Here is a 25,455-nt window from a genome sequence, read left to right as displayed (position 1 = left end):
CATCTAAGGGCCTGAAGATCACGGGCATCCAGTAAGGCTTTCCGGCCTTGACCCCTAAGCACAGAGATTGTTCTAGATTCTCTGAATCTTTCGATGATGATATCTTCAAACTCTTGGCAATTTTTCTCTGAGAAACTCCTTTCTGATATTGCTCCACTATTTTTTTGCCACAGCATTGAGGGAATTGGTGATCCTCTGCCTACTTCAACTTCTGAGAGACACTGCCACTCTGAGAGGCTCTTTTTATAACCAATCATGTTGCCAATTAACCCTAATAAGTTTCAAATTGGTCCTCCAGCTGTTCCTTATATGTACATTTAACTTTTCCGGGCTCTTATTGTTACCTGTCCCAACTTTTTTGGAATGTGTAGCTCTCATGAAATCCAAAATATTTGGCATGACATTTCATAATGTCACACTTTCAACATTTGATATGTTATCTATATTTTATTGTGAATAAAATATAAGTTTATGAGATTTGTAAATTATTCCATTCCTTTTTTGTTTTTTACTCACAATTTGTACAGTGTCCCAACTTGGTTGGAATCGGGTTTGTGTGTGTATATATATATATAAATATATAAAAACAATTAACAATATCATTTTTTTAAGTAATACAATAAAGTATTTTTCATAATACATTAATGCATCATTTCATTTGTGTATGCTATAACTGTAATAAATCTGACTGATCATTAAAATTGTATAATCAATTGATTTATTTCACAGTTTCACTGTTAGATCAACTGCAGCAATATATTTTACACCCCTAGTTAAGAAAAAAATCAAGTGAGGCAGTAAGAGGACATTCAAGTTTTTGTGTGTATAAGCGTGTTCAGTGCTCGAAGCTGGCGTAGGTTTACGCGTGCATGCATGGAAAAATATTCCATTAGGCCGAGTCACGGGGGCAGGGATCCTGCTTTTGCACTACAGCTAATGTACTGAGCCCCGATGCCCCGGGTGATACAGCTAGTCAATGTAATTCACAGTCACAGAGGAGCCTGGGAAAAGGAGGGGTTGGTTGCTGCCTGGTGCCTGCCAGTTTGCCGGCTTTGATCTGCTCCAAAGCGAACTCTGCCTTCTCAAAACAACTCTGCTCCACTTGCCCAGCGTCTAGCCGTGTCGCATGGAGTCACTCCCCCAGAAGCAGTGTGTACCTGCAGAGCACCACTGCTGGGAGGAAGCCATAATTGTTGTTGACTCTTGTGGTATTGCTTTCTTAATACATGATACGTATCTTTAACTAGGACCACATATAAATCATATGGAACTGAAACATGAATTTACATTGTCTGCTTCTTTCAAGACCACAGAATGCCACTGTCCTTCAGAATTGCAGCACATTCTTTCTTGTAAGTCTTCCCTCTCAGACACAAACCTGACTGAAAGGCTCATTATGCAGCTCATTATGCAGGACTTTGTCTTCTCAGGTGTAAATCACAATGATATTCATGATAGTTGACGCCTACTCGCATATGACTTTTATATGAAAATATAATATCATATGAAAAGTGTCTTAGAATATTTAAATCAATATATTGTTTTCTGTAAGTGAGTAAACAAGATGATTTTCACATAATTTAGAAAGAGAAAATTCTAGGCTACAAGCACCAGTTCTCAAAAGTTTTGGGAACCAATGTTCTTTATGTGTTTTATTGTCTTATTCAAGTGATTTAACATTTTTAGTTTTTCACTAACCACACATAACATTTTTTTTTCTTTCTCAAAAACACAATCAAGTACATACATGCTGCTCACATATTATTATAGCCCAGTGTGTGCTGATTATAGTGAGATTAGACTTAAGCCATTTAGGTGTTTATAAGAAACTGAAAAAAGCTCAAATGTCAGGGCATGACAAAACTTCTCCAGGCCCCAAAATACTATTAGACCTCAGAGGGTTAAAGAGATAGTTCACCCAAAAATGAGAATTTGATGTTTATCTGCTTACCCCTAGGGCATGCAAGATGAAGGTGACTTTGTTTCTTCAGTAGAACCCAAACTGAGATTTTAACACAAACAGTTGCAGTCTGTCAGTCTTGTAATGGATGTGAATTGGAATCATGGCTAAAACATACAATAAATAAATAAAAAAAAACATACACAAACAAAACCAAATTAAACCCTGCGGCTCGTGACGATACATTGATGTGTAAAGACATAAAACAATCAGTCTGTGCAAGAAACTGATCAGTATATATATGTATATATATAGATTTTCATCTCTGATTCATGTAATGTCCAAATTGTTAGAACTCTCCTGAGTGCTCCCTCCTGACCGAGTTCTAAGAGATAGGTGGCAGTAATGCACTTATAAGACTGAAGAAGAAGAGGAAGACGCTCAGGAGGAGGCACTCAGGAGAGTTCTTACAGTTTGGACATTGAGTGAATCAGAGGTAAGAATGATATAAATACTGTTCAGTTTATTGCACAGACCAATCATTTTATGTCTTTACACATCTATGTATCATCACGAGCCGCAGGGTTTAATTTGGTTTTGTTTGTGTATTTTTTATTTTTATTTTTTATTTATTGTGTGTTTTAGCTGTGATTCCCATTCACATCAATTATAAGACTGACAGACTACAACAGTTTGTGTTAAAAATCTCAGTGTTCTACTGAAGAAACAAAGTCGCCAACATATTGGATGCCCTGGGGGTAAGCAGATGAACATAAAATTTTAAAATTGTATTTATTCCTCTGATGCAAATCTGAATTTTCAGCATCATTACTCCAGTCTTCAGTGTCAGATGATTCTTAAGAAATCCTTCTAATATGCTGATTTGTTTGTATGTTTGCTCTCATCTCCTCAGACAAAATGCACTGCTATCATGTCCAGGGTTTTCATTTGGTACTCACCCCTGCAGTTTCTGATGAAACAAACTCTCATATTTTTTTTTCTTTTCTTTTTTGTATTTGCTCTTAAAAGGACTGTAAAAGCTTTTCTGCGAGATATACAGGGAGGTCATGGCAGCAGACTTCTGACCTAGATATGCAGGTGTAACTGCTGCTCCCTTAAACACATCACTTAACCTGCCTTACCCTCTTTGAAAATATAAATGAAAAATAAAGTGGCTGCTCTCATGAAGTGAATGTGATGTAAGCACTACTTCAAGTCAGATCTTGCATTTTAAACCTCAACATTTGAAGGGTTTCCTAAAACCAAAATCTTATGTACATGTATAGCTACTGTTATATAACTTTGAACTCATTTAAGTACAGTTTGTCCCTAACAAAAGCAGTGTTTCTTTCAAAACGACAGAGTAAGGAAGTAGACAGTAAGGTATTTTCAAGATAAAGTGTGTGTATTAATGCCTTTTTCTACCTCAGAGTAAAAAAAATATATATAACATTGCTACAATATCTCACAATGTGACTAAATGCAACTTTGTTCTTTATTACTGTGACTTTGTTTCTCCCAACTGCATCTGTTTCTCACAATTTGTGGCTTTGTACCTGTGATTTTCTCTTAAACTTTATCTCAATTACCTGAGGCAGAAACAGACAACCGTAAGTATGTGTGAGTGGATGGGGAAAATGAATAAACCTGACAAGTGACAGTAACAGTGTTCTTCAGTGTCTAAAGCATTTATTTGGAACAACAACAGCGACGGATGTTTCGGCCTGGAGAAATACCCTCCAGAGGACGTCACAAATGTGAAGGATGCGTATTCCTTGCAATCATGTGTAGTGTTTGACTGTGAGGAAAAATGTGTGTGATTGTAAGATGGGGAGATGATCACAACTGAGTGCTCATCATAACTATTCCAGTTAGCTCACTTGAAATCATAAACTGCGCTACTTTCTGGTGATCAGTCGCAGAACGACCACCCCGGTGAAAGCTTGCCCACTGTGACTCAGCATCTATCCTAATCAAACGGCAATCAAACACACACACTCCTAATACCCCTCTCATCACTCTCACTCTCAACTGTCTGACAGAAAAGCCCAACAGCTCACAAAACAACAAGAAAGTAGCCCCAGGGGCCTTTTCTTAAGTCTGGCAGGCACAGATAGAAAAGCAAAGCAAACCTTCTATCAGCGTTTGGTTCTCCGTCTGAACTAGGAAAACAGCTTTGAGTTGTTGGACAGGCTTAATGAATCTTGTTCTTTTTACCAATTCAAAATGGGCAACGAACTGGCAAACTTTTCCCTCTCTTTCTGTTTCCAGAGCACACACCTTATCTTCCTTATTTGCCCTCTTGACAGGTTGAATTAGCTTCTGTGTGCAACCTTCCTGAAGGTGAGGTCCCATTAGTTCCATCATTGGCTATTCATGTAGGACCTCAGCTTCAATCAGCTGGCTGGTAAACAGAGTGGCCGTAACCCATATTGGGATTGACAGGCCCCTCGCCCTGGGGAGAAGGTCATGAGGGTTTTCAGGTTATTGTGTTTTCAGACCACACACCTGGGGGTGCCTGTTACTAATAGGGGTGTCTTTTAATATGACCTCAGTTCCGAGGTTGGAGGTAATAAACATACAGTAATCTCGGTTATGGTATAGATCTGTCTTAGTGGCACTATTACTGTAGGTGGTATTGCTGCACACTACGTGGGAAAAATTTGGCCTAGTGGTTAGCAAGTTTAACTCTTAACGCTAAGGTTGTGGGTTTGAGTCTCGGGCTGGCAATACTATGACTGAGGTGCCCTTTAGCAAGGCACCGAACCCTGACCTGCTCCCTGGGCGCCGCAGCATGAATGGCTTCCCACTGCTCCAGGTGTGTGTTCACGGTTGAGTGTGTTCAATGTGTGTCTGCACTTTGGATGGGTTAAATGCAGAGCATGAATTCTGAGTATGGGTCACCATATTTGGCTGTATGCCACTTCACTTCTACTTTCTTGTAAATGAGAGGGTTGCGTAAGTGTTGCTCAACCAAGCAAATCAAGCCAAAGACAAGACACATTGGTAGAGTTGAGCCCTATACTAAACTTTACTTTGAAGTAGAAAGAATGGATGCTATCTGAATCCATTTATCTCTCTGGTTTAATGGTAGGTTCAACATCTTGACAACTACAATATCGAGGGGAAAAAAGTGAAAACTATCCCCAGCTTTGTCTGTTAAGCTGCCTGGCAGCTAAAGTGTCTGAAGAAGGAGTAAATTGTGAAAAATCACATCCCTGACAGGTTGCTGAAAAGGAAAGTCTTGTTGGCTGTTCTGGATAAATGTGGTGACATTTCATTTCTGCCTTCAGAGCTTCATAGTCCTTTCCCCTTAGTCTCTGAGTCTAAAAAATAAAATAAAAAAATAAATTAATTAAATTTAAAAATTTAAAAATTAATGCTTAATTCAGGGTGGAGATTGCAAATTCAAAAGCATAAGCAAACAAAAATTTACTTTTAATAAAATGTAATAAAAAATAATAAATGTTTTTTTATTTTTTAAATTTCAGGAACAATGAAATCTAAAATCTGAACCACCTAAAGGTGCTCTAAAGGTTTGTATCATGCTACAGAGACTAGTTGGGTAAAGGTCTGTAGTGTTGAATCGAATTAATACGTTTAGGGAACAATTCTCACTATTAACTATAGTTATATAAATAGGTCCAAACTGCAGGTCCAAGGTTCAAACTGCAGTTTTAGTGCAGTTTCAAAGGTCTCTACACAATCCCAGCCAAATAATAAGTGGCTTATCTAGTGAAATGATTGGTCATTTAAAAAAAAAAAAAAAATAATAATAATAATAATATATATATACATTTCCAGACATTTCCAACATCATTACCTAATGTGTAAGTTGCAGGGCTAGTTCAATATAAGCATTTGTGGTTAAAACGTATATACATTTTTTTTTTTAGTTTGTAGTTTGTAGTTTGTAGGAAGTAGTTTGTCCCTCAGGTTATACGGCTCTTCAACTCCCTTCCCTTTGAGCAGGACTTCAACTGGACTGTTGCTAATGGACTTTCTAGATTGATAGACACAGACTTTGTGAGCACTGCATATTTTATGTCCCATGCCTTCTATATACTTTTATCTTTGTAATGGACTTAAATAATCTGTAAAGTATTTTGATTACATTTTTATACATTTTAAATACTCATATTTTGACTCTTACTATCTTTATAGTGTATTGTATTACATATTTGCACATCGTAAACACCTGGGTATATGTGCATATTCGATACTGGTACCCAGCATCTAATGCTAGTATTTCCATTCATGCACTTATGTTTATTCTGTACGTTCTCTTTTTTTTTTCTTTGTTTATTTTGTATTCTATGTTTATACTTTTTTATGCATGCTTTGTTGTCTGTTATAATGTTGCTATTGGATACCTGAATTTCCCCTCAGGTATCATTAAAGTATCTATCGTCTAGGATGACATAGAGGTGAGCAAATAATCAGGATCTTTTTATTATTATTCTGAAAGTGAACTAACCGTTTTATAAATGTGGAAACGCATCGTCGCCGGCCCATTAAAAGAGTCAATTAGCATAAGCAAAGCAGGGAATTTTCCAGAACTGTTTTTATGAAAACAATGGAAAATACTGGAACACATTTACAACAGGTTATTAGTAAGACTAAAACTAATATAAAAAATATTGATTTAATACCCTTAAATAAAAGGTGTGTGTAATCAGAGCCTGAGAAGACAACATGCTGAACCAACTAGACAGGCAGCCTATGTCATTAGGATGGTCCTAGACCCACTTGAGGTGGTGGGCGAGTGCAGAATGATGTCCGAATTAATTTGAACATCATGGACAACATCTTGCACCCCCTCCATGACAAGCCTGTCGGAAGGAACTGTCGGATAATCCAACAGCAATGCAACATGGAGAACAACAGAATGTTGTTTTGGTCTACCAGCAAAAGAAATGTACAAACAAACTGAACAATGTATTGTATAGTGAATATGTATTATTGGTGCACTATACATTTTGTTTAATTGTTATTTCCCATTACTTTAAAATGCCCCTATTGTGGATTTTTGAAAATTACCTATAATGCAGTGTGCAATACAGCTCTAAGTGAATGAAATCACCCTGCAAAGTTTTAAATCTGAAAGTGCACTGTGTATAATGTTATCGTCTCTTAAAAGAAAGAGTCGACTCTGAATCGTACTCTGAAACGAGTCATTTTTTAAACAAATCCCAAGCCGTTTCATGTTGAAGTCGACATGAAACATTAGTAAATTGCCCGCCAACTTGTTGGTCAATTCGAATTGGTCTGAATGAAAATGCAAATTAATTATTTACCACTAGGTGCCAGTTTTGGAGCAGTAAAAACATAGATATGTTACATCTATGGGCAAAATTTTTCCCCGTTAATGCTGTACACAAAGCAGCACTGAGCTCACAAATGCTGCTTTATCAGGCATTTCAGGCATGATGAAATGGAAATGAAACCAATTGGACCAATCACCACAGATTAGCATCACGCAAAAGAGGGTTTTGGAAAGATTAATAGTTGAGTAAATTGTTTGACCTTGTGTGCATGTCAACCTGTTGTTGGGGACTCCCAAAACCAAAATATGAACCCTACATTACCCATTATAGGGGCACTTTAACTCATCTAAACACATACTGTATAAAAAAAAAAATATTTCAAAATATTGATAAATACTATACCCTAACATTGAAATATTTAATAACATTTTGCAGCTCGACTTTTCCTTTACAGGAATTGACTTTCAAACAATAAGCCTACACTTAGAAACAATCAGTGAAGTAAAACAAAGTGACAGCTAGTCTCAGTGTGCTTGAAAGTGTTATTGAAATACATAGGAGATCAAATAATCCACTGCCTCTTTCCACGAGCCTGTATTGCAGTCCCACTTACTAAATAGCCTAGTGGCTGTTTTAAACCTTGTCTCCATATCTCCATGAGGCTATCAGTAACTGGCAGTATTAATTACCAAGGAGATCTCATAGGTGTATGAGACACAGCATGCTTACGGCAACTAAGAAAAAAATATTGGGGAAGAAAATGTTTTCATGGGGAAGTCGTGGCCTAATGATTAGAGAGTTTGAAACTTAACCCTAAAGTTGTGGGGTCAAGTCTCGGGCCGGCAATACCACAACTGAGGTGCCCTTGAGCAAGGCACTGAACCCTGGCCCTTATGAAACAAAAATATATTGCAGTATATTGGAAAATATATTCTTATATATATTTATTTTTTTTCCAATATATTGCAATATGTTAAAAGCGGCAATCATTTGTATATTTAGCAATATATTATATTATATATGTATCATCAATATATTATTAAATGTATTCAAATATATAAAATATTAGAAAATAAAAAGGGGAAATAATATATTACAATATATCACAATATATTTTAAGAAATATATTGGTAAATATATTTTCCTTTCGTAATTGGGGGCGCCGCAGCATAAAATGGCTGCCCACTGCTCTGGGTGTGGGTTCACTGTGTGTGTGTGTGTGTGTGTGTGTGTGCACTTTGGATGGGTTAAATGCAGAGTATGAATTCTGAGTATGTGTCACCATACTTTGCTGAATATCACTTCACTTTAACTACAAAAAGATAAACTTTATTTACAGCACATCTCTTCACCTGAAGAACCAACTCAGAAGACAAAGACATGGAAACCAACTAGCTCCATTTTCATAGCACGGCTGTTGCATAAACCAAAATGGAGGAATCTTCCATGACATCAATATTGCAAACCTGAGAGTCACCAGTGATGCCGTACAATAATGTCTTGAGGTTCCAGTGAATAATTCATCAGCCAACAACCGTTAGGCTGCCATTATCTATTTAAATCCCAGTGCAAACTCATCCCAAAGCCTGCATGCGGTGCTGTCATGGCCTGGTTAGAAAACAGGGAGGGAGGCCAAGGGGAAAGGCAGGAAATTAAATGTTGAGTGAGACTGCAGCAGGACCATCTTGGGTCTACTCCTTTCTATGATTTTTCTCCATCTCTCATTGTGCCCTCTCTCCCTGCTCTCCTCAATCATTCATTCATCTACTTCAACATGTCATCCCTTCATTCTGAGTCAATGAGGCAATCATTCTCCTTCTCAATCCATCTTTTTCCAACCCACTCTTATGTTTCATCTCCTGCTTACTTCCCTTTGTTTCCTCTTCCCCTTCTTTCTTTGATCTTTCCAATCATCCTTGTAAACTGCTGAGGAAGAACCTCCATAAAACCTTTATACCACAAGCTTGAGAAAATGAATCACTGTAAGCTACATTGGGGTTGAAAAATCTGACATTATATTGAATTGACACACTACATCTTTTCATACAAAAAAGATAAAAAATGCAACAAAATCACATCAAATTTGAAGTTCAATATATAGTTATGCAGAGCAGAATTTTGAACTAATGAGAATTAACTGCGGGTAGGGCTACCCAGCCAATTTGATGTCTTCATTATTCAGTTCTGTAGTTCTACCTCATTTATATTTATTTACATGTTCAGAGACACAATGCAAAATGTACTAAAATTTACAGTAATGATGTATTGACTGCACCTTAGATGTAAATCATTTAGGTATAAACATATTTACAGACATACAGATGCTTAAAAATCCTTATTTAATTTAAATGTGAGAATGTCTAATTTTAAATGTGTGTGTGGGGGGGTGTTCTGAAATGATTTTTTATTTTATTTTATTTTTTATCAAATGTAATTCATGCCTCAGTTACATTTTCCTGGTTAAACATTACATACACTATCATACAAATATATATTTTTACAATGTAATCAATATTCTGTTTATTAAAGCCAATATAAATAGCATCAATTTAGTGTTTTTAAGCATTGTACATGTATTCCAAAATAATAACTCAAAGCAGTACAATTTAAACAACATATCTGTGAACGTATGTTCAGCTCAGCTTTTTAATAGTTCACTTTTAATCTATTTTCGAATTTTTCGGTTTATCAGTCACCAAAGCTCAGTAAATATAGATATACTTTAAATTACACCAAGCTGATTACTCACTTAAAACTCCTACATGTAATGTTTTCATGCCATTTCAAGTCTTATTTCAACATAACAATGTGATTATGTCTAAATGAGTTGTTTACTTACTTTTATTAGTCTTCCCATTAACAGCATCATATTGATCATTCGGATTGATTTGCAAACGCAGGAGGCAGGGTTTATCGCATGAAAGTAATTTGATTTTTCTGCAAATGTTACGTACCAGTACCTACTGTACATATAAACAATGAGAGCCAGCATAGTCCTTCACAAACATAAAACTGGAAATCAACCGAATATCCTGTCACTTTTCATGTTTGGTTAGGACAAAAACATTATACATATAGCTTTTAGTTTTGTTGCTTTATTATGTAAATCATTTGTAATTAATTAAATTCTAAATTAATAAAAAGCATCTTCACTCTGGTTTCAGACGTCTGAACCCCACCGTATATTAAACAGACGCCGGAGAGCCCTTTGGGACAGTTATAATCATATTTCTGAGCTACAGTCTCATATGCAGGTGAAAAAGGGTTCAGGCCACGAGTGCAGGGCAGATCTCATAATAACAATATAATTAGAATGATGAGCATATCATCTCACAAGTCTATTGATCCATGATTAAAACCATTTATAAAATCCAGACCATTTGCAGCGAACAGAGAAAAGATGTATAAAACCCCACACATGCATGCACACAAATGCACACAGTCACTCTCAATCTCCATAATTCAGTGAATGCAAATGTGATAATATGTTTAGAGTATGCAAAGCTTGTGCAACAGCAACAACAATCACGCACAGCCATGTTTCACTCGTGTTCTATATGCCCCACCCTTCTATGCTCTCTGCACTCATTCTCCATTCACTTTGCTCTTCAGTCTTCCTCTGATGTGCCCGTTTCTCTGCACTGTGTGTAACCCCTCTCACCCGGGTCCTCTCTGGCGCTCCCCACACTCGCTCCGAGCGGGGCTCGAACCCGGGTCTTCCGGCATGGGAGGCGGACGCACTAACAAGGAGGCTAAATGGCTACAGCCACTAGCGTCTGTCGCTAGTGCGTCTCTTGAGATCGGGGAGTGAGGTTTACCTGCACAGCACTACTCGCTGGCCTCCGTTACACTCACCCCCCTAAACCTCACTCCCGTACGGGTCACGGCACCAATGTAACCCCTCTCACCCGGGTCCTCTCTGACGCTCCTCGCACTCGCTCCGAGCGGGGCTCGAACCCGGGTCTTCCGGCATGGGAGGCGGACGCACTAACAAGGAGGCTAAATGGCTACAGCCACTAGCGTCTGTCGCTAGTGCGTCTCTTGAGATCGGGGAGTGAGGTTTACCTGCACAGCACTACTTGCTGGCCTCCGTTACACTCACCCCCCTAAACCTCACTCCCATCCGGGTCACGGCACCAATGTAACCCCTCTCACCCGGGTCCTCTCTGACACTCCTCGCACTCGATCCGAGCAGGACTCGAACCCGGGTCTTCCGGCATGGGAGGCGGACGCACTAACAAGGAGGCTAAATGGCTACAGCCACTAGCGTCTGTCGCTAGTGCGTCTCTTGAGATCGGGGAGTGAGGTTTACCTGCACAGCACTACTCGCTGGCCTCCGTTACATGTGCTTCAGGAGCACTGCAGTACTCAGTTAGCCCAGCAATAGCCTGCTAGTTTTGCTCACAAGTGTCCGCTTCATGGCTGGGATGGATCGGGAGGGGTGAAAAGGCCCAGTGTAGAACCAGATCACAGAGAATATCAAAACGAATGGGCAAAAATGTAATTTGTTTTCTCCGTGCAGATACATTTGTACTAATTATAAACCGCATCTTTAAGCTTCCAGCCATGTATTGATGTGCCCTGATACATTGGACTCGTTTGATGCTTACTTTAAATCAGATCTTTCCACATATTACATCATTTTTTCCTCTAGCGGCTCATGTGTGTTTCGCTTTTCCTTTCTTGGAATAGACAAATAAGTTATGAAGACCATCAAAATGTTAGATAATATTTTGACTGTTGTACGTGATCTTTTCCATTACGGATTATCCATTCAACTAATCGTCCCCTTTCTTTGTAACTTACCAGGGAGCTCTGTTTACAGTCCTGGTAATTTCTTTTTACGGATTTCCATATAGGAATCAAAACTATTTTCTTTTGTATTTTCCTGACAGACCCTTACAACAGACCTCTAGCATGATTATAATAATTACTTACCACTCAAACAATGCCTGTCAACTCTTCATGTGTCTATGAATGGCACTTAGTCATTGGCAAAGCTGATCAGAGCCGTTTCCACCACCCAGAATAGCAAGTCTTAATCATACGGAAAAGCAAACATATCATCAGGCAAAATGGCAGCACCTTTCCTGCAAATGTTAACACTCTCACATACACACTTGAAAATAAAGGCAATGACAGATCCAAAACTGTTCTACAGCCTGACATCACTGTTCTATTCTGCCAAATAAAAGCTATTAAATTAAAACAAATGTAATAATTTAAACAGTAAATGTCAAGAGAATGTTCTGTAGCATGCCTCATCTTAAGGAGCTCAAATACAAACAGAGAATAGGAACTCTTCTCATCCGCTGTGTCATTTATTTTTTAACATCACATACGTTATTTATATACTCACACACATACATCTTATCTCTCAGCATATGAAAACGTCTGTTTTCCATCTTTTAGTTTAAAACATATTCAGAAGTGTCATTACAGTGTAGACATATTTAAATACAGAAACATACCTGAAACAGAAACAAATAAATACAGTAATATTCCCTCCTCATTTCGAAAACAGTAGTGGGCTTTGAAGGAGGAGGACGTGGTCTCAAAAACAAAGATGAATGATGCAACACAACACCAGCAGGGGTCACTCATGCTTCATTAAATCAATAAATAAATTAAAAATTAAAAAAGATTTAATTTCGCTAAAATAAATTATATACATGGAACAGTTTTGACCCTATATTACTTAAATTACTTAAATATAAACATATTTGTTTATGTTGCTAAGGGTGGTGCACAGTGAGTGATGCCCAAAACTGTTGGGTGAAGCAGTCAAAGCTGTGTTATATCGTGATTCGTGAATAAAACACTGCTGCTAACCAATCAGAACCAAGGACTGTAACTAACCATACATAATATAATATAATATAATATAATATAATATAATATAATATAATATAATATAATATAATATAATATAATATAATATAATATAATATAATAAGTCTGTATATCTCAGTCAGTGGGTCTCTTTAAAATACTTAGCAGGAAAAGGTTTGAAAATCCCTGCTGGAAACATTGATGCTTTAAATAACCCAGAAACCAACATGCTGATCTAAAGAAACTACAACTTTCAATCTGCAAAGAACCATATACTTACTAAAAAAAAACCCATACAGCTAAAAATAGTTCCTGAGAAGTAGATCATTCTTTACTGAACCTAATTATATGAGCCAAAGAAAATGCTCTGAACATATGAGTTCCTTTCTATATTCAGGACTGGCTCATAAAGCACTCAGATACCAGTAAACTCCTTTATTGATACCCAAAATCCAAAATGGCCTCTTTTTTATTATGGGATGCTCTATATTTCTGTCATTAATTACTCACCCTTATGTTTTTCCAAAGATATTTTTGATGAAATATGATAGCTTTCTGAACCTCCTACTGTCAAGGCCAAGAAACGTACCCAGAACATCGACACAATAGCCCATGTGACATCAGTGGTTCAATCGTAATTTTATGAAGCTACAAGAATACTTTTTGTGTGCAATAATAATGTAAAATAATGATTTATTCAACATTTCTTCTCCTTTGTGTCAACCTTAGCACCATTTTGGAGAGTATCACAATGCATGCACCATTTACATGCAGATTAAAGCATGCGAATGCATCTTGATATTCTCCAAAATGGTGCTAAGTTTAACACGGAGGAGCAAATTGTTGTTGTTTTTCTTGCACACAGAATGTATTCTCTTAGCTTGATAACATTACAGCTGAACTACTGACATCACATTTTTTTAATGTTCTTTGGTACATTTCTGGACCTTGAATGTGGTTGGACCCTTTCTGTGTATGGAGGGTCAGAGAGCTCTCAGATTTCATCAGTAATATTCTAATCTGTTATCTGAAGATGAATGAAGGTCTTTGGGAAGGTCTGCAAGTTTGGCATAACATGAGGGTGAGTAATTAATGACAGCATGTTCATTTCTGAGTGCACTATCCCTTTAAGTCAGAGCCACCTCTGAATAGCTCCCTCTGAGGCCCAGTGCCTCATTGCAGAAAATCTTCATAATCAGTGTGTTTGGATACGGCTACGGCATTGTGCTTAAGATAAATCAAGAGGAATCAGGAGCTAGAGAAGGAATCTCAGAGGGGATAACTGCTCTCTGAATCTGAGTAAAGATGAGGTCTTACATGAATATGTGTGAAAATGCTGAAGGAACTGTTCTGTGCCTTCAGAGCATGAGGGACTGTCTGTTTAGCTACTACAAACTTCACAGTGGTGGTCAAAATATAAATGGACAGGCAGATAGCCTGCAGTGTAAGTCCCCAAAGGCTTCCTTTATAAATAGGCAGGGCAGAAGTGTTAAGGCAATGGTCTATTGTTGAGGGAGGAAAAGTCAACAGCAAAGACATTTGCTTGCTCCGCACCAGTCTCAAACCTAAATTAAACCCTTTTGCTCTAATTTGCCTATAATAGAATGAACTTTAATTAGCAAGTAACTTGAAAAATAGAAGGATTCCAACATAACCTCAGTGACGCCGAAAAAAATCCCACCCGCCAGACTTTAACATTAGATAAAACACATAATCGTGTACTCATAAATACGCTTCCATTATCTCAAGCTTTTTTGACAATGAGGAGAATTAAACGGATTTGGAGGATATAAATAACCAAAGCGTTTATCTTGGCATAATTAGCTCTGATCCCTTTTTTCCTTCCCAACAATTAGGTATATCTTCTCTTTCCCCCCCAAGCAAAAGCCTCTATGCCAGCGGAGCGAAATGAATCAAACACAGCAGTTCACGTGTCATTTTTCTAAATAAGGCCGAAATATAATTGAGTCAATGAACAGTTAGTTAACCTACTTATTCAATCACCTCTGCTTGAGCTGCAGAAACTACACCGCACAGTAACATCAAGACATCAAACAACAGATCAATGCTAATGATCTTGTGACACGTTTATCATATTTTGACCCACTTCTCTTGTATTTAAACTAGATGTACCTGTGATATGGAAAACAGAGTGAGTCACATTGAGAAGAATCAATATTAAATGCTTCGTGAGCATTTGCCTTGAAGACCCTGCAAAACACACCCTTAACATCCATTTTTCAGATCCTATATCAAATGAGTTCATTAACTCTCCACTTACACGGCCCATAGCTTTCATGCAACAAACTGGGTGAGAAGACGAATTTGAATCAATACCTTCCTACAGAATCACATGATTTGATCCACATATGCATACAGCTTTTTTATGACAAAACCACTAACTTACAGTTCAGAAGCCTTCACATATAATGTGCTTTGACAGTCTCACTCAGTCTGCGGACCTTTAGCATGAGTGTGATGCTGTTTAGCGCATCCCTGTTCAGGACATTCATTAACTTAATTTGCTCCAAGGTTCAGAGGTCCCTGATAATCCCCCATAGTGCTTAGATCCGTAACGGCTCCAGAGCTCCGTGACAAAACTTCCAAGTGCTGTCAAGTTATCACAGCTGCACACAAAAGTCTCATGAGATGAAGCCAGGCAGATGGGTTGATTTAGTACATGGTGCTCAAGATGACCCAGTAGTCATCTTAAATAATAATAATAATAATAATAATAAATATATAACAAGCATCATATCTTGCCATGCAGGAAGTACCCACTAGTATGGGCTTCCAACATTTCCTTTGAGGCATAACCCGTAACCCTATCATCCAAAACATGTTTGCGATGTGAGTAGATAATCTTAAAAGGTAAGTCCATGCGCACTGTGACAGCTTCCAACTGATATTTGCATATTGTATCCAGCTTTTAACTTAAAGGACTCAAGAAAACCACGCAATGCATGCAATGCATTAAAGAGGCATCCGCGTTCTGCTTACCTTGCGTTTAAGTTAGGATGTCAGACTCGCATTCCCGTACTGATAATAGCTATTCAATATTCCTCCGGGCCGAGGGTTCGTTGCGCGTGAGGACGGTCCGTTTGAGATCCTGACAGCAGCGCTCAGGATTCCCTCTGTCCCAGCCTCGCCTTTCCATTGGTCCCCGCAGCACCTCACTGGGAGGAGGGGCAGAGAGATGCGCTCGCACACGAGACGACATGCAAATACATCCGAAGAACGAATCCGCTTCTTAACGAATGAATATGCTGCTGTTACTGTGGTTTAGGAAGGTTTTTAAAGTGAAGAAATAAAACCAACGTGTGGGATACGATGTCAGCAGGACTGATGCGGGATCCATGAAGCAACGGATCTCCAGTGCTTTGAAACAAAAGAGCACTGCTGCTAGTTGTTTTTCCCCCTACAGTATATGTCGGGGTCAAATTGATATTAAGCATTAATTACTTAACTAAAATGGATGCTAGTTTATTACTGAAAAGTAGCCTATACTAGACGGATAGCTTGTGTAATATAGTGTGTGATTACGTCAGCGAGACTAATTAAAAGGATCGACAGGAAAAGTAAATGATTAATAAAGTAATTGTCGACAGAATACGAGGGTTAAGAAAGCAGCAGGTAGTGAGTGGACTAAAATGATATTTCATGTGGTGACGCATCAGCAGTTTAAAAACTGACAGGGTTTTTGCAAGATTTAACAGCTTTTTCATACAGTAGCCTACAATGCACCATTACGCAATTTTCCTTGGAATCAATAAGGTTAGGTAATTTTTCTGTCAAAACAAATTACTAATAAATAAATAGATAATTTTAGCGCTATTATGGTGAGCCGTTATTGTTTGTTAACAAGGCAGAAACACGTCAACACTCAGCATTCAAAACCTGACTATTAAAAGGAACAAAAATTGATAGGCCTAACAAAAGCTACAGCAAACATGTATTCATGCCGAAGTGCAACAACATAAGCTTCCTCCTATAGTAGCCTACTGTGGAAATCACGTTGGTATATTTATTTATTTGGTTGAAAATATATTTACTGTAATAATCATGACATAATCATTTGGCAATGTTTTGCAGTGGATGTTACGAACTGCATGGAAGAAGGTTTTTTTTTTTTTTTTTTTTTTTTTTTGTAAAATCATGTTGTCCACTCAAAAATTTGAATTTGCTGAAAATTAATCTATCCTCAAGCCATTCAAGATGTAGATGAGTTTGTTTCTTCATCTGAACAGATTTGGAGAAATTTAGCAGTACATTATTTGCTCACCAGTGGATCCTCTGCAGTGAATGGGTGCCATCAGAATAAGAGTTCAAACAGCTGATAAAAACATCACAATAATCCACAAGTAGGCTAATCCACGTTGACTTCAGTCTATCAATTTAACGTCTTGTGAAGTGAAAACCTGTATTTTTGTGAGAAACAAATCAGGGTGCTTTGCTGTCATTTCTGTAAAAATTCAGTGATCTGTAATGCTTACTCCTACTTGTTTTGCTTTTGTCAGCTGTTTATATATATACTGTTTATATATATATATATATATATATATATATATATATATATATATATATATATATATATATGCAAAATTGTTTATTTCTATTTATTTATTTATTTATTCATTCATTAAAACACGGAAAACTAATCTTTGGACATAATTTTATGCTTTCAGCCTTGCGGTTCTGTAGTGTCAATAACACATTGTCACCAGCCATTTAATATTCCAAAAAAAAAAAAGAATATCACACTTTTGGGGTTGCTTTTTTATCTGGCTCAGGCAACAATTTGGCAGGCAGTAGTGTTATTTTCACAGCCTCTGGTGTCAACTCAGACTCTGTGCAAATGAATGCAGCGTAACTTTGCAGACTTTGCACACACATTAGTAAGCCAGCCTGCGGGAATATGACTTTTTCAAAAACTGCATAAAAACATGCATGGCTCTCCAAATCAAAGTCTAGAGTAATTTTTTCATGGGAACAATTACACAAAGGCTCAAAGGAGGATACTAAAGGTGTGAAGTCCTGTTTCTGTTGCATTGGATGATTTAATTATGTTCAGCACCTTGGCCAGCGACTGCAAGAACGATTACTATGCAGCTGTGTTGCAGCAGATCTCAGATCAGCTGAAGAGCTCTAATTAAAGAGCAAGTCCCATTGACATACACGGATAAAAAATTGCAAATATAACAGCCAACAGTGATGTCATTGTAACATTTACATACAGAATAGTGATTGGTCGAAAGCATGGTTTTGAAACACGAAGCCTTTTTATTTGATACAGTAAAACAGTAACAATGTGAAATAATACTACAACTTAAAATAACTGTTTTCTATTTTATTATGTAATATTTTCCTGTAATTGCAAAGCTACATTTTCAGTGTTTACTGTCACTTTTGATATATTTAATATAGACCCTGTTTTTTTATGAATATTGATATTATATCATGATAAAAATGTATTATATATTGTCAAGTACCCCTTAGCATTATACTTTGTACATCTCAAAGATGTAATGTCACTGTAATAGTTAAAATCTACTCTGATAAATATTTTCATTTATGCAAAAATCTTGCAAAAAAGGTATTGTATCGCATTATAAAAACTTTATTAAGCACACTTCCCTTATGAATCTCTGATGTAAGTTTCAGCAACAGTGCTTGAAGCAGTACAGCCTCAAAATTATGGTAACATTTTTGCATCATTCTTTCCGTACAGATTCAATTAAGCATCTGAGAGACAGTCCCCTGCCACTATGCACTATAACTGTAGATGACAGTGATATAAGCTATGGATGAAAGTGGTGATTTGTGATGGGTGAAACACATCTGGTGGAGGGTAATTTTAGTACATTGAAGTAAATGATCATTTAGAAACATATTGTGCGATATTGACTTTAATTTATCCTTTAGACACGGGTTCTTAGTTAAATATGATAGAGAGGGGATAGAGCAGGCCTATAATTACAGGAGAAGCCACATTTACTATTATATGGTTGAGTAATGGCTGCTTAGTGTCTGGTGCTGTAATAACATAAAGAGCCTTCAACCTTACACAAGGCTCCACATTTTCATAATGCATGTTTCATCAATCAGCACAATTTAGAGCGTGAACATCTCACAGATTGTTTCTAAATCACAGTAAGGCTCGAATGGTAACGGTAAGCTCAAAGCTATTTCATGATTCATAAACTTGGTTGTATTTTAATATCATGCTCACATGTTTGTTTCATGCATTCATAAATTGCACACTCTGGGACAGGCAGCAGGGACATTGATATTTACTCAAGCTATCACATGGTCTTGTGATACACAAGGCATATCACAACACGTCTCCATCCCACAGTGTGTCCTGGCAATTGCAGGACAGAACAAAACCGAAATCAAATTTCCACTGAGGCTTTCTGTCAAATCACAGCTAAAGGTCACCTCTGAATTTAGTGTGCGGTCACAGCCTCCACCTCCCATGTGTAGACTGAATCAGAGGACGTGAAAAATGTGATAGCGACAGAATCCCAGGAATGTGCCCCCACACAGCTGTCCTCTGCCTCTCCTGCCTAAACGATACTCCAGCTCTTACAATATACTGTAAGTAGTTAATGTATTAGTTCACCCCTGTGACCATTTTCTCACCCTCGTGTTGCTCCAAACCTGTGTGAATATGTGTTTTATACAGATAAAATTGTAATAATACTGGCTATTCTTTTCCACACAAATAAAATCAAGAGAACTGGAGCTTTCAAGCTTCAAAACTGACTTGTGCACTACATAACAAATAATCGTAAGTCAAATGCTAACTTTATAGGAGGAAAAAAATATATAATAAATGTATTAATATTAATATAAAATGTATATAATAAAATTGTATTTATGTTAGCAATAAAATGTATTAAGCATAAGCAGAGTATTCTTTATGACAATACAGTTAAAACTTAATTTTAGACTATGTAAAAATTGATGTGTTCCAGGATAATTGTTGGGTATCATAAATGTTGGCACTTTTTACTGCTCAAAGCAAACATTTATGAGCATAATAACAATCCTACACCGAGAGCTCAGCTTGTCAGGGTGATTCACTGTCAATTTAACCAGCTTTTAGAAATGCTTTCTTGCCTGTAACCTGCCGGCAGATTAAACAGAAGTCTTTATGTCAGTAACCTATCAACATATTGACAGTTTTTATGGTGCAGCACTGATTGGAATGGTTCACTGGGAAACTCTTCCTGCTTTCTGTGATGCTGAGTACAAGGAAAAGACTACCATGGGGAATAAACACTGAGGTCGTTAGTCGATTTATAAAAAATAAATAAATAAATGGAAGGACTCAAGAATAAGAAATAATAATGCGCTGATATTTCACAGGGTTATCTAGGAATTAGTTCATCAGGCTTTAGGAGCAGATTTCTTTGCTACGGCCTGTGCTAACTGTAGCAAACCAAATGTTTTCAAAATGCAGTAAACAAAGGAAGAGGATGAAAAGCATTATAAGCATGAATATTTCATATGTACATGAATTATAAATATTATTCCTCCAAAAATGTAATAAGCGAGCGCACAACAAGCTCCTCGGTTTAAATGAAATAATAATCACTTTAAACAGATTGTTTTCCCCCCAGAGCTATAAACTTAAGGTTTAGTGGAGACAAAAAATAAATAAATAAATAAAAATCCATGGAGGCATGATAGTTACCTCAGTCAAATTATTAACTTCTTTTATACCCAAATGCACTGAGGTGTAAGGTAGGGTTAAATGTGAATTCAGCTTACTGCCTCATTATCAACTTGTCAACCATCTAAAAAAAAAATGTCCATCAATTGATTGTGCCTTTTTTAGGCAGCATTTCATCTGATGTCTTTACCTGCGCAGGGAAGACAAAAGATCGATTAAGGCTGCAAATTAACAATGAAAATACAATAATTAGTCATTTTAGCATGTGTATTCCTCTATGCAGCCGCCTCTTCGTTGCTAGACTATAGGGCCTCCCTGTGGTGAAGACAGAGAATACACATCAGATCTGTTTCTCCTTATTTATTTATTTTTGTCAATCTCCTAAAAATGTACTTAATAGTAATGAAGTATAAATAATTACACATCAATTACATAATGCATATATAATTATTTTAAACCATGATTAGGGTTTTGCCAGAAAATATTATTTAGGTGCAAATTCAAAATAATGTCTTTCCATAAGGGTAAACTCTGAAACACAAGAAATACATGTAACTGAAGTTCAAAAAAGGTCAGACTGCAATATGCATGTTCAAACACTGTAATTCTCCACGACGAAATTGGCCTTTGAAAGGCTTAGCACAGAAAATCTATTTTTGAATCCCTCCATTCCCTTTCCTGCACCGAGTTCCTGTGGGAGGGCCACTATAAGGCATGGGAAAGTTTCCTTTGCCTCACTTGTTTCTTTTTCTGATTAAACGGCTGGGCTTTGACCACAAGGGCTTATAAAACTCTCAGCGGTAGAATCTCCCCACACAGATAACAGAAGATAAACATAAAACAGGGTTGACAGGTAAGAGCGTTCATATATGATAAACTGTGTTTTAGAGTTCAGTCAACTGATGAGAGTGAAGCTACGTAATATTTAATTCTGCTGCCATGATAAAAGACATTTACTCAACAACCAAATCTTCAACATATATCATTGTCAATTCAAAAACTTCTAAAAGTATGAAATGCTCTTTATTTGAATATTTGTGAACTTCTGAACTGCTGTATATAATATTTGTTATTGGCTTTTTATTGAATATGATTGAAAACACAACCACTTTTTGTTATTGATTTAGTTCAGGTTGTAAAAGTTTGTTTGTGTGTGTGTGTGTGCATACACACACACACACACACACACACACACACACACTTTTACATATATAGTCTACAGTAAGGATATATATATATATATATATATATATATATATATATATATATATATATATATATATATATATATATATATATATATATATATATATATTAAAAAAAGAATAAGAAAGAAAACTGAAACTTGAAATTTTCTTTACAAATTTTAGCAATTTCTGAAAACTAAATGTCTGTGAACATAAGTTCCTAAATTCACATATTTCTTTATTATAAAAGACACAACTACTTCAGACAGTTCCTCTGGCTAAATAATTTTAAGATCACCCCTTTAGCCATGACACAAAAGTATTCCTTAGAACAGTTTTAAAAGTTTAGAACAGATCTGCCTGGTGTTCGTGTAAGCAAACACAAACAAACCAAGCCTCCAACCAAAAGAAATTGGAAAATAAATAAGCAAACACATAAGGACAGTTTGCTATCTAGCATCGTTGATGGGATGTTTACATAAATGTGAATCGTTTTAAGAGGGAATGCTGCGGCCATGCATCCCATGGGCTTTCTGTGAAAAGAGATGGGCTTTCTCGTTAGTAGCACACGCTTGATTACACATTATTAAACGCTCTGTCCATGATGACTAACTCTCATTGTGCAGGGGCCAGGGTTGGTCATCCATGCTCTTTTCTCTCTAGCACTGTTAAATGGTTCATTTAGCTTGATAGCTGGTATTATCAATATGTATTTTAAATGTATCTAATAATTATTATTATTACTACATTATTTACTGTGTTCTTTTTTATTTATATACAAATAAAACTGAAACTAAAACCAGATATGTACACTACAAGTCAGTAGGCATCACAACATTATAATGAACAATGGATATTAATTCTGAGATTTACTAATGATTACATTTAAAAGCTATTACATTTTTAATAGTGTTTTTAAAGAATAACTTAACTGAGTTTTATATGATGGCAAATGTAACCAAAATAGAGTGAATAAGCCTGCACAAATAATTATCCAGTGTTTGACTGATATATAAAAAGAATCGAAAACACTAATATTTGGCTCACTAAATAATAAATTGTGCATCCCAATTTAGTATAATAAAAAATATTAATTTAATTTCATTTTAAAATCTTATTCTGCAAGGTCAAATTAATTTGATCATACCTGACAGTAACACCTTCATAATGTTACAAAATATTGTATTTCTAATGAACACACTAAACTATATTTCTAATCAAAATATTTTGTAAACAAAAAACTACAGTTTTCACAAAACTATTAAGCAGCACAACTCTTTTCAACACTGGTAATAATAAGAAATGTTTCTAGAGCAGCAAATCATTGATCATGTGACACTGAAGACTGGAATATCCAGCTTTGCCATCACAGGAATAAACCTTTTTTTTTTTTTTTTAGACAAGAGACTTTTTTCAAAACATAAATCAATTTTTACCAAGCCCAAATACATATGCACCTAATGATTAATTACAGATTGACTTAAAATGAAACTAGGTTATACTTAAATGATTAACAAGCTAATTTTAAGATATCACAGCTTTTGGAATCACTTCAGTACATTTTACAGCTCTTCATAAAATAGCCTCACCTCAACAAAAGTTCAAATTGCCCATGCAAAATTAAAAATGATTAAACAGAAAAAGTATGTTGCCAACCTGCTTCAGTAATTGCAGGACTAATGAAAAACAAAATCAGTCTGTTCCTTATTAAATCTGGACAACCTGAATGATCAGAGGCATTATTCTTAGAGGTGGTCTTGAGAGTGACTCATGCTGTCTACCCAGATAATTGAGAGGAAAATCTGTTTCTATACATGGTTCACATTCTCAAGCCTATATTTCTGCCTGTGTAGAGGATGTCCAGAGCTGACTGGGGTTTTCTGGAGCACCTGCTAGAGGAAGGTCAGGAGTACTCGACTGGCGTGGGGCGCGTGTGGCTAACCGTGCTCTTCCTCTTCCGCATGCTTGTGCTTGGCACGGCGGTCGAATCTGCATGGGACGACGAGCAGTCCGACTTCGTCTGCAACACCAAACAGCCTGGCTGTGAGTCCGTCTGCTATGACAAGGCCTTTCCCATCTCCCACTTCCGTTTCTTTGTTCTGCAGGTCATCTTTGTCTCAACACCAACCATTTTCTACTTTGGCTATGTGGCCCTGAGGGCTAGAAATGAAAAGAGGCTGGAGGAGAAGGAGGAGGAGGAGGAGGGCAGAAGAGAGAGACGGAGAAAAACCAACGAGTTTAAGTTGGAGGTAATAAAGGAGGAAGACGAAGAGAGCGAGAAGAAGGAAAAAGAGAAGAACCACAAAGCTCCAGGACCTCCAAAGCTCAAAGGGAAACTGCTGTGTGCTTATGCGACTAGCATTGTATTAAAGGTTCTCATTGAGATAGGCTTCATTGTGGGTCTGTGGATCCTTTATGGGTTTGTAATCGAGGCAAAGTATGAGTGCCAGCGGTTTCCCTGTCCTCACACGGTGGACTGTTTTGTCTCACGACCCACTGAAAAAACGATCTTCACCATATACACCCAGGTCATTGCCGCAGTCTCTGTTCTTCTCAACGTTGTGGAGCTTCTCCATCTGCTTCAGCTAGCAGTAACACATCGACTAGAGAAGAGATTTCAAAGCGAGGAGGACGTTAATAAACTTACTAGGGTGACTTCTTCAAGAAAAGAACCAGCTAAAGCTCAAATGCCATCATTTGAGGAAAGAAACCATCTCTTTCTTCCTGTAGCACATGATGGCTACCCTGCATCAGGGTTGAACTGGGAAAAAAGAGACCCTGCTATAGCAGAGGACATGCTTCCTAGCTACTCAAAGTGCATGAGCAATGTAAAACCTGCCTTAACCAAAAACAATCTTCATAAAAAACACCACAAGACTGAAGATGAACCGAAACATTATGTGTGAGGACCACTAAATGAGAACCAAGGACTCCATTTTGGGGAACTACATGTTTAAATGACTGTTAGTGGTTTACTGTACATTCGAGAGCCATTTCCTTTGCTTAGATAGGCAGGGCTGTGCCTTGGGATGAACTGTCTTTTGTGATCGGTGGCCAGATACAGGAGCCTCTCAAGTAGTGATTCGTTTTGAGAAGCGGTCAGGAAGGTCAAGAAATAGGCTAGTCGAACCATGAGCCTAAGAGAAACAAGCACAAAGTCTAAAAACATAATGACTACAGATGGTACAGATAAGGTAATGTACATCATATACAGGATTTGAGACCAAAATCAAAGTTAAACCATACCAACCAACTGTATAAACAATATTTAAAATGTATTTATGAATGATTTTATACTTGATTGAATATTTATTTTCATTAAAAGATTTCTGGTATTTCTTCCATTTTTGGACTTCTTACATGATTAGGTCTTTGTTCGATATATACAGTATTCTGCATTTATGCCACGTCGTAATGCATGTAATTAATTGTTTTTTTGTTTATTTTAATATCATCCTTAATTATTAAGATTGTCACCCAAATATAGTAATTATTAAACAGAAGTATACTGCATTTATTGTGCATTGGCACAAGTCAGCACTCTTTTTTTACAAGTTGTAATTTACAAGAACTACAAGAACAAATCAAAGA

The 25,455-nt window shown here is 36.9% G+C and overlaps 2 protein-coding genes across 2 annotated transcripts in view; one reads left to right on the top strand and one right to left on the bottom strand.

Annotated features, from left to right (window-relative positions):
* LOC127979551 (disks large-associated protein 3-like) overlaps nt 1-16,099 on the bottom strand; it is a 182,929-nt gene extending 166,830 nt beyond the window's left edge. The window contains exon 1 of the mRNA XM_052585086.1: nt 16,000-16,099. The gene's annotated coding sequence lies outside the window, so the exon portion shown is untranslated. The remainder of the gene's footprint in view (nt 1-15,999) is intronic.
* A 5,267-nt stretch (nt 16,100-21,366) lies between these two features.
* Nucleotides 21,367-25,206, top strand: LOC127978735 (gap junction alpha-4 protein). Its single transcript, XM_052583608.1, has 2 exons — nt 21,367-21,530; nt 23,718-25,206. Exon 2 carries the CDS (start codon nt 23,721-23,723, stop codon nt 24,768-24,770), a length of 1,050 nt encoding a protein of 349 aa, XP_052439568.1. The 5' UTR covers nt 21,367-21,530; nt 23,718-23,720; the 3' UTR covers nt 24,771-25,206.
* Nucleotides 25,207-25,455: the final 249 nt, after the last annotated feature.

Source organism: Carassius gibelio, chromosome B19 (assembly GCF_023724105.1).
Source record: "Carassius gibelio isolate Cgi1373 ecotype wild population from Czech Republic chromosome B19, carGib1.2-hapl.c, whole genome shotgun sequence".
Classification (NCBI taxonomy): Eukaryota; Metazoa; Chordata; class Actinopteri; order Cypriniformes; family Cyprinidae; genus Carassius; species Carassius gibelio.
The sequence above is the reverse complement of the archived record's forward strand: the minus strand, read 5'-3'. Positions and strand labels throughout refer to the sequence as shown.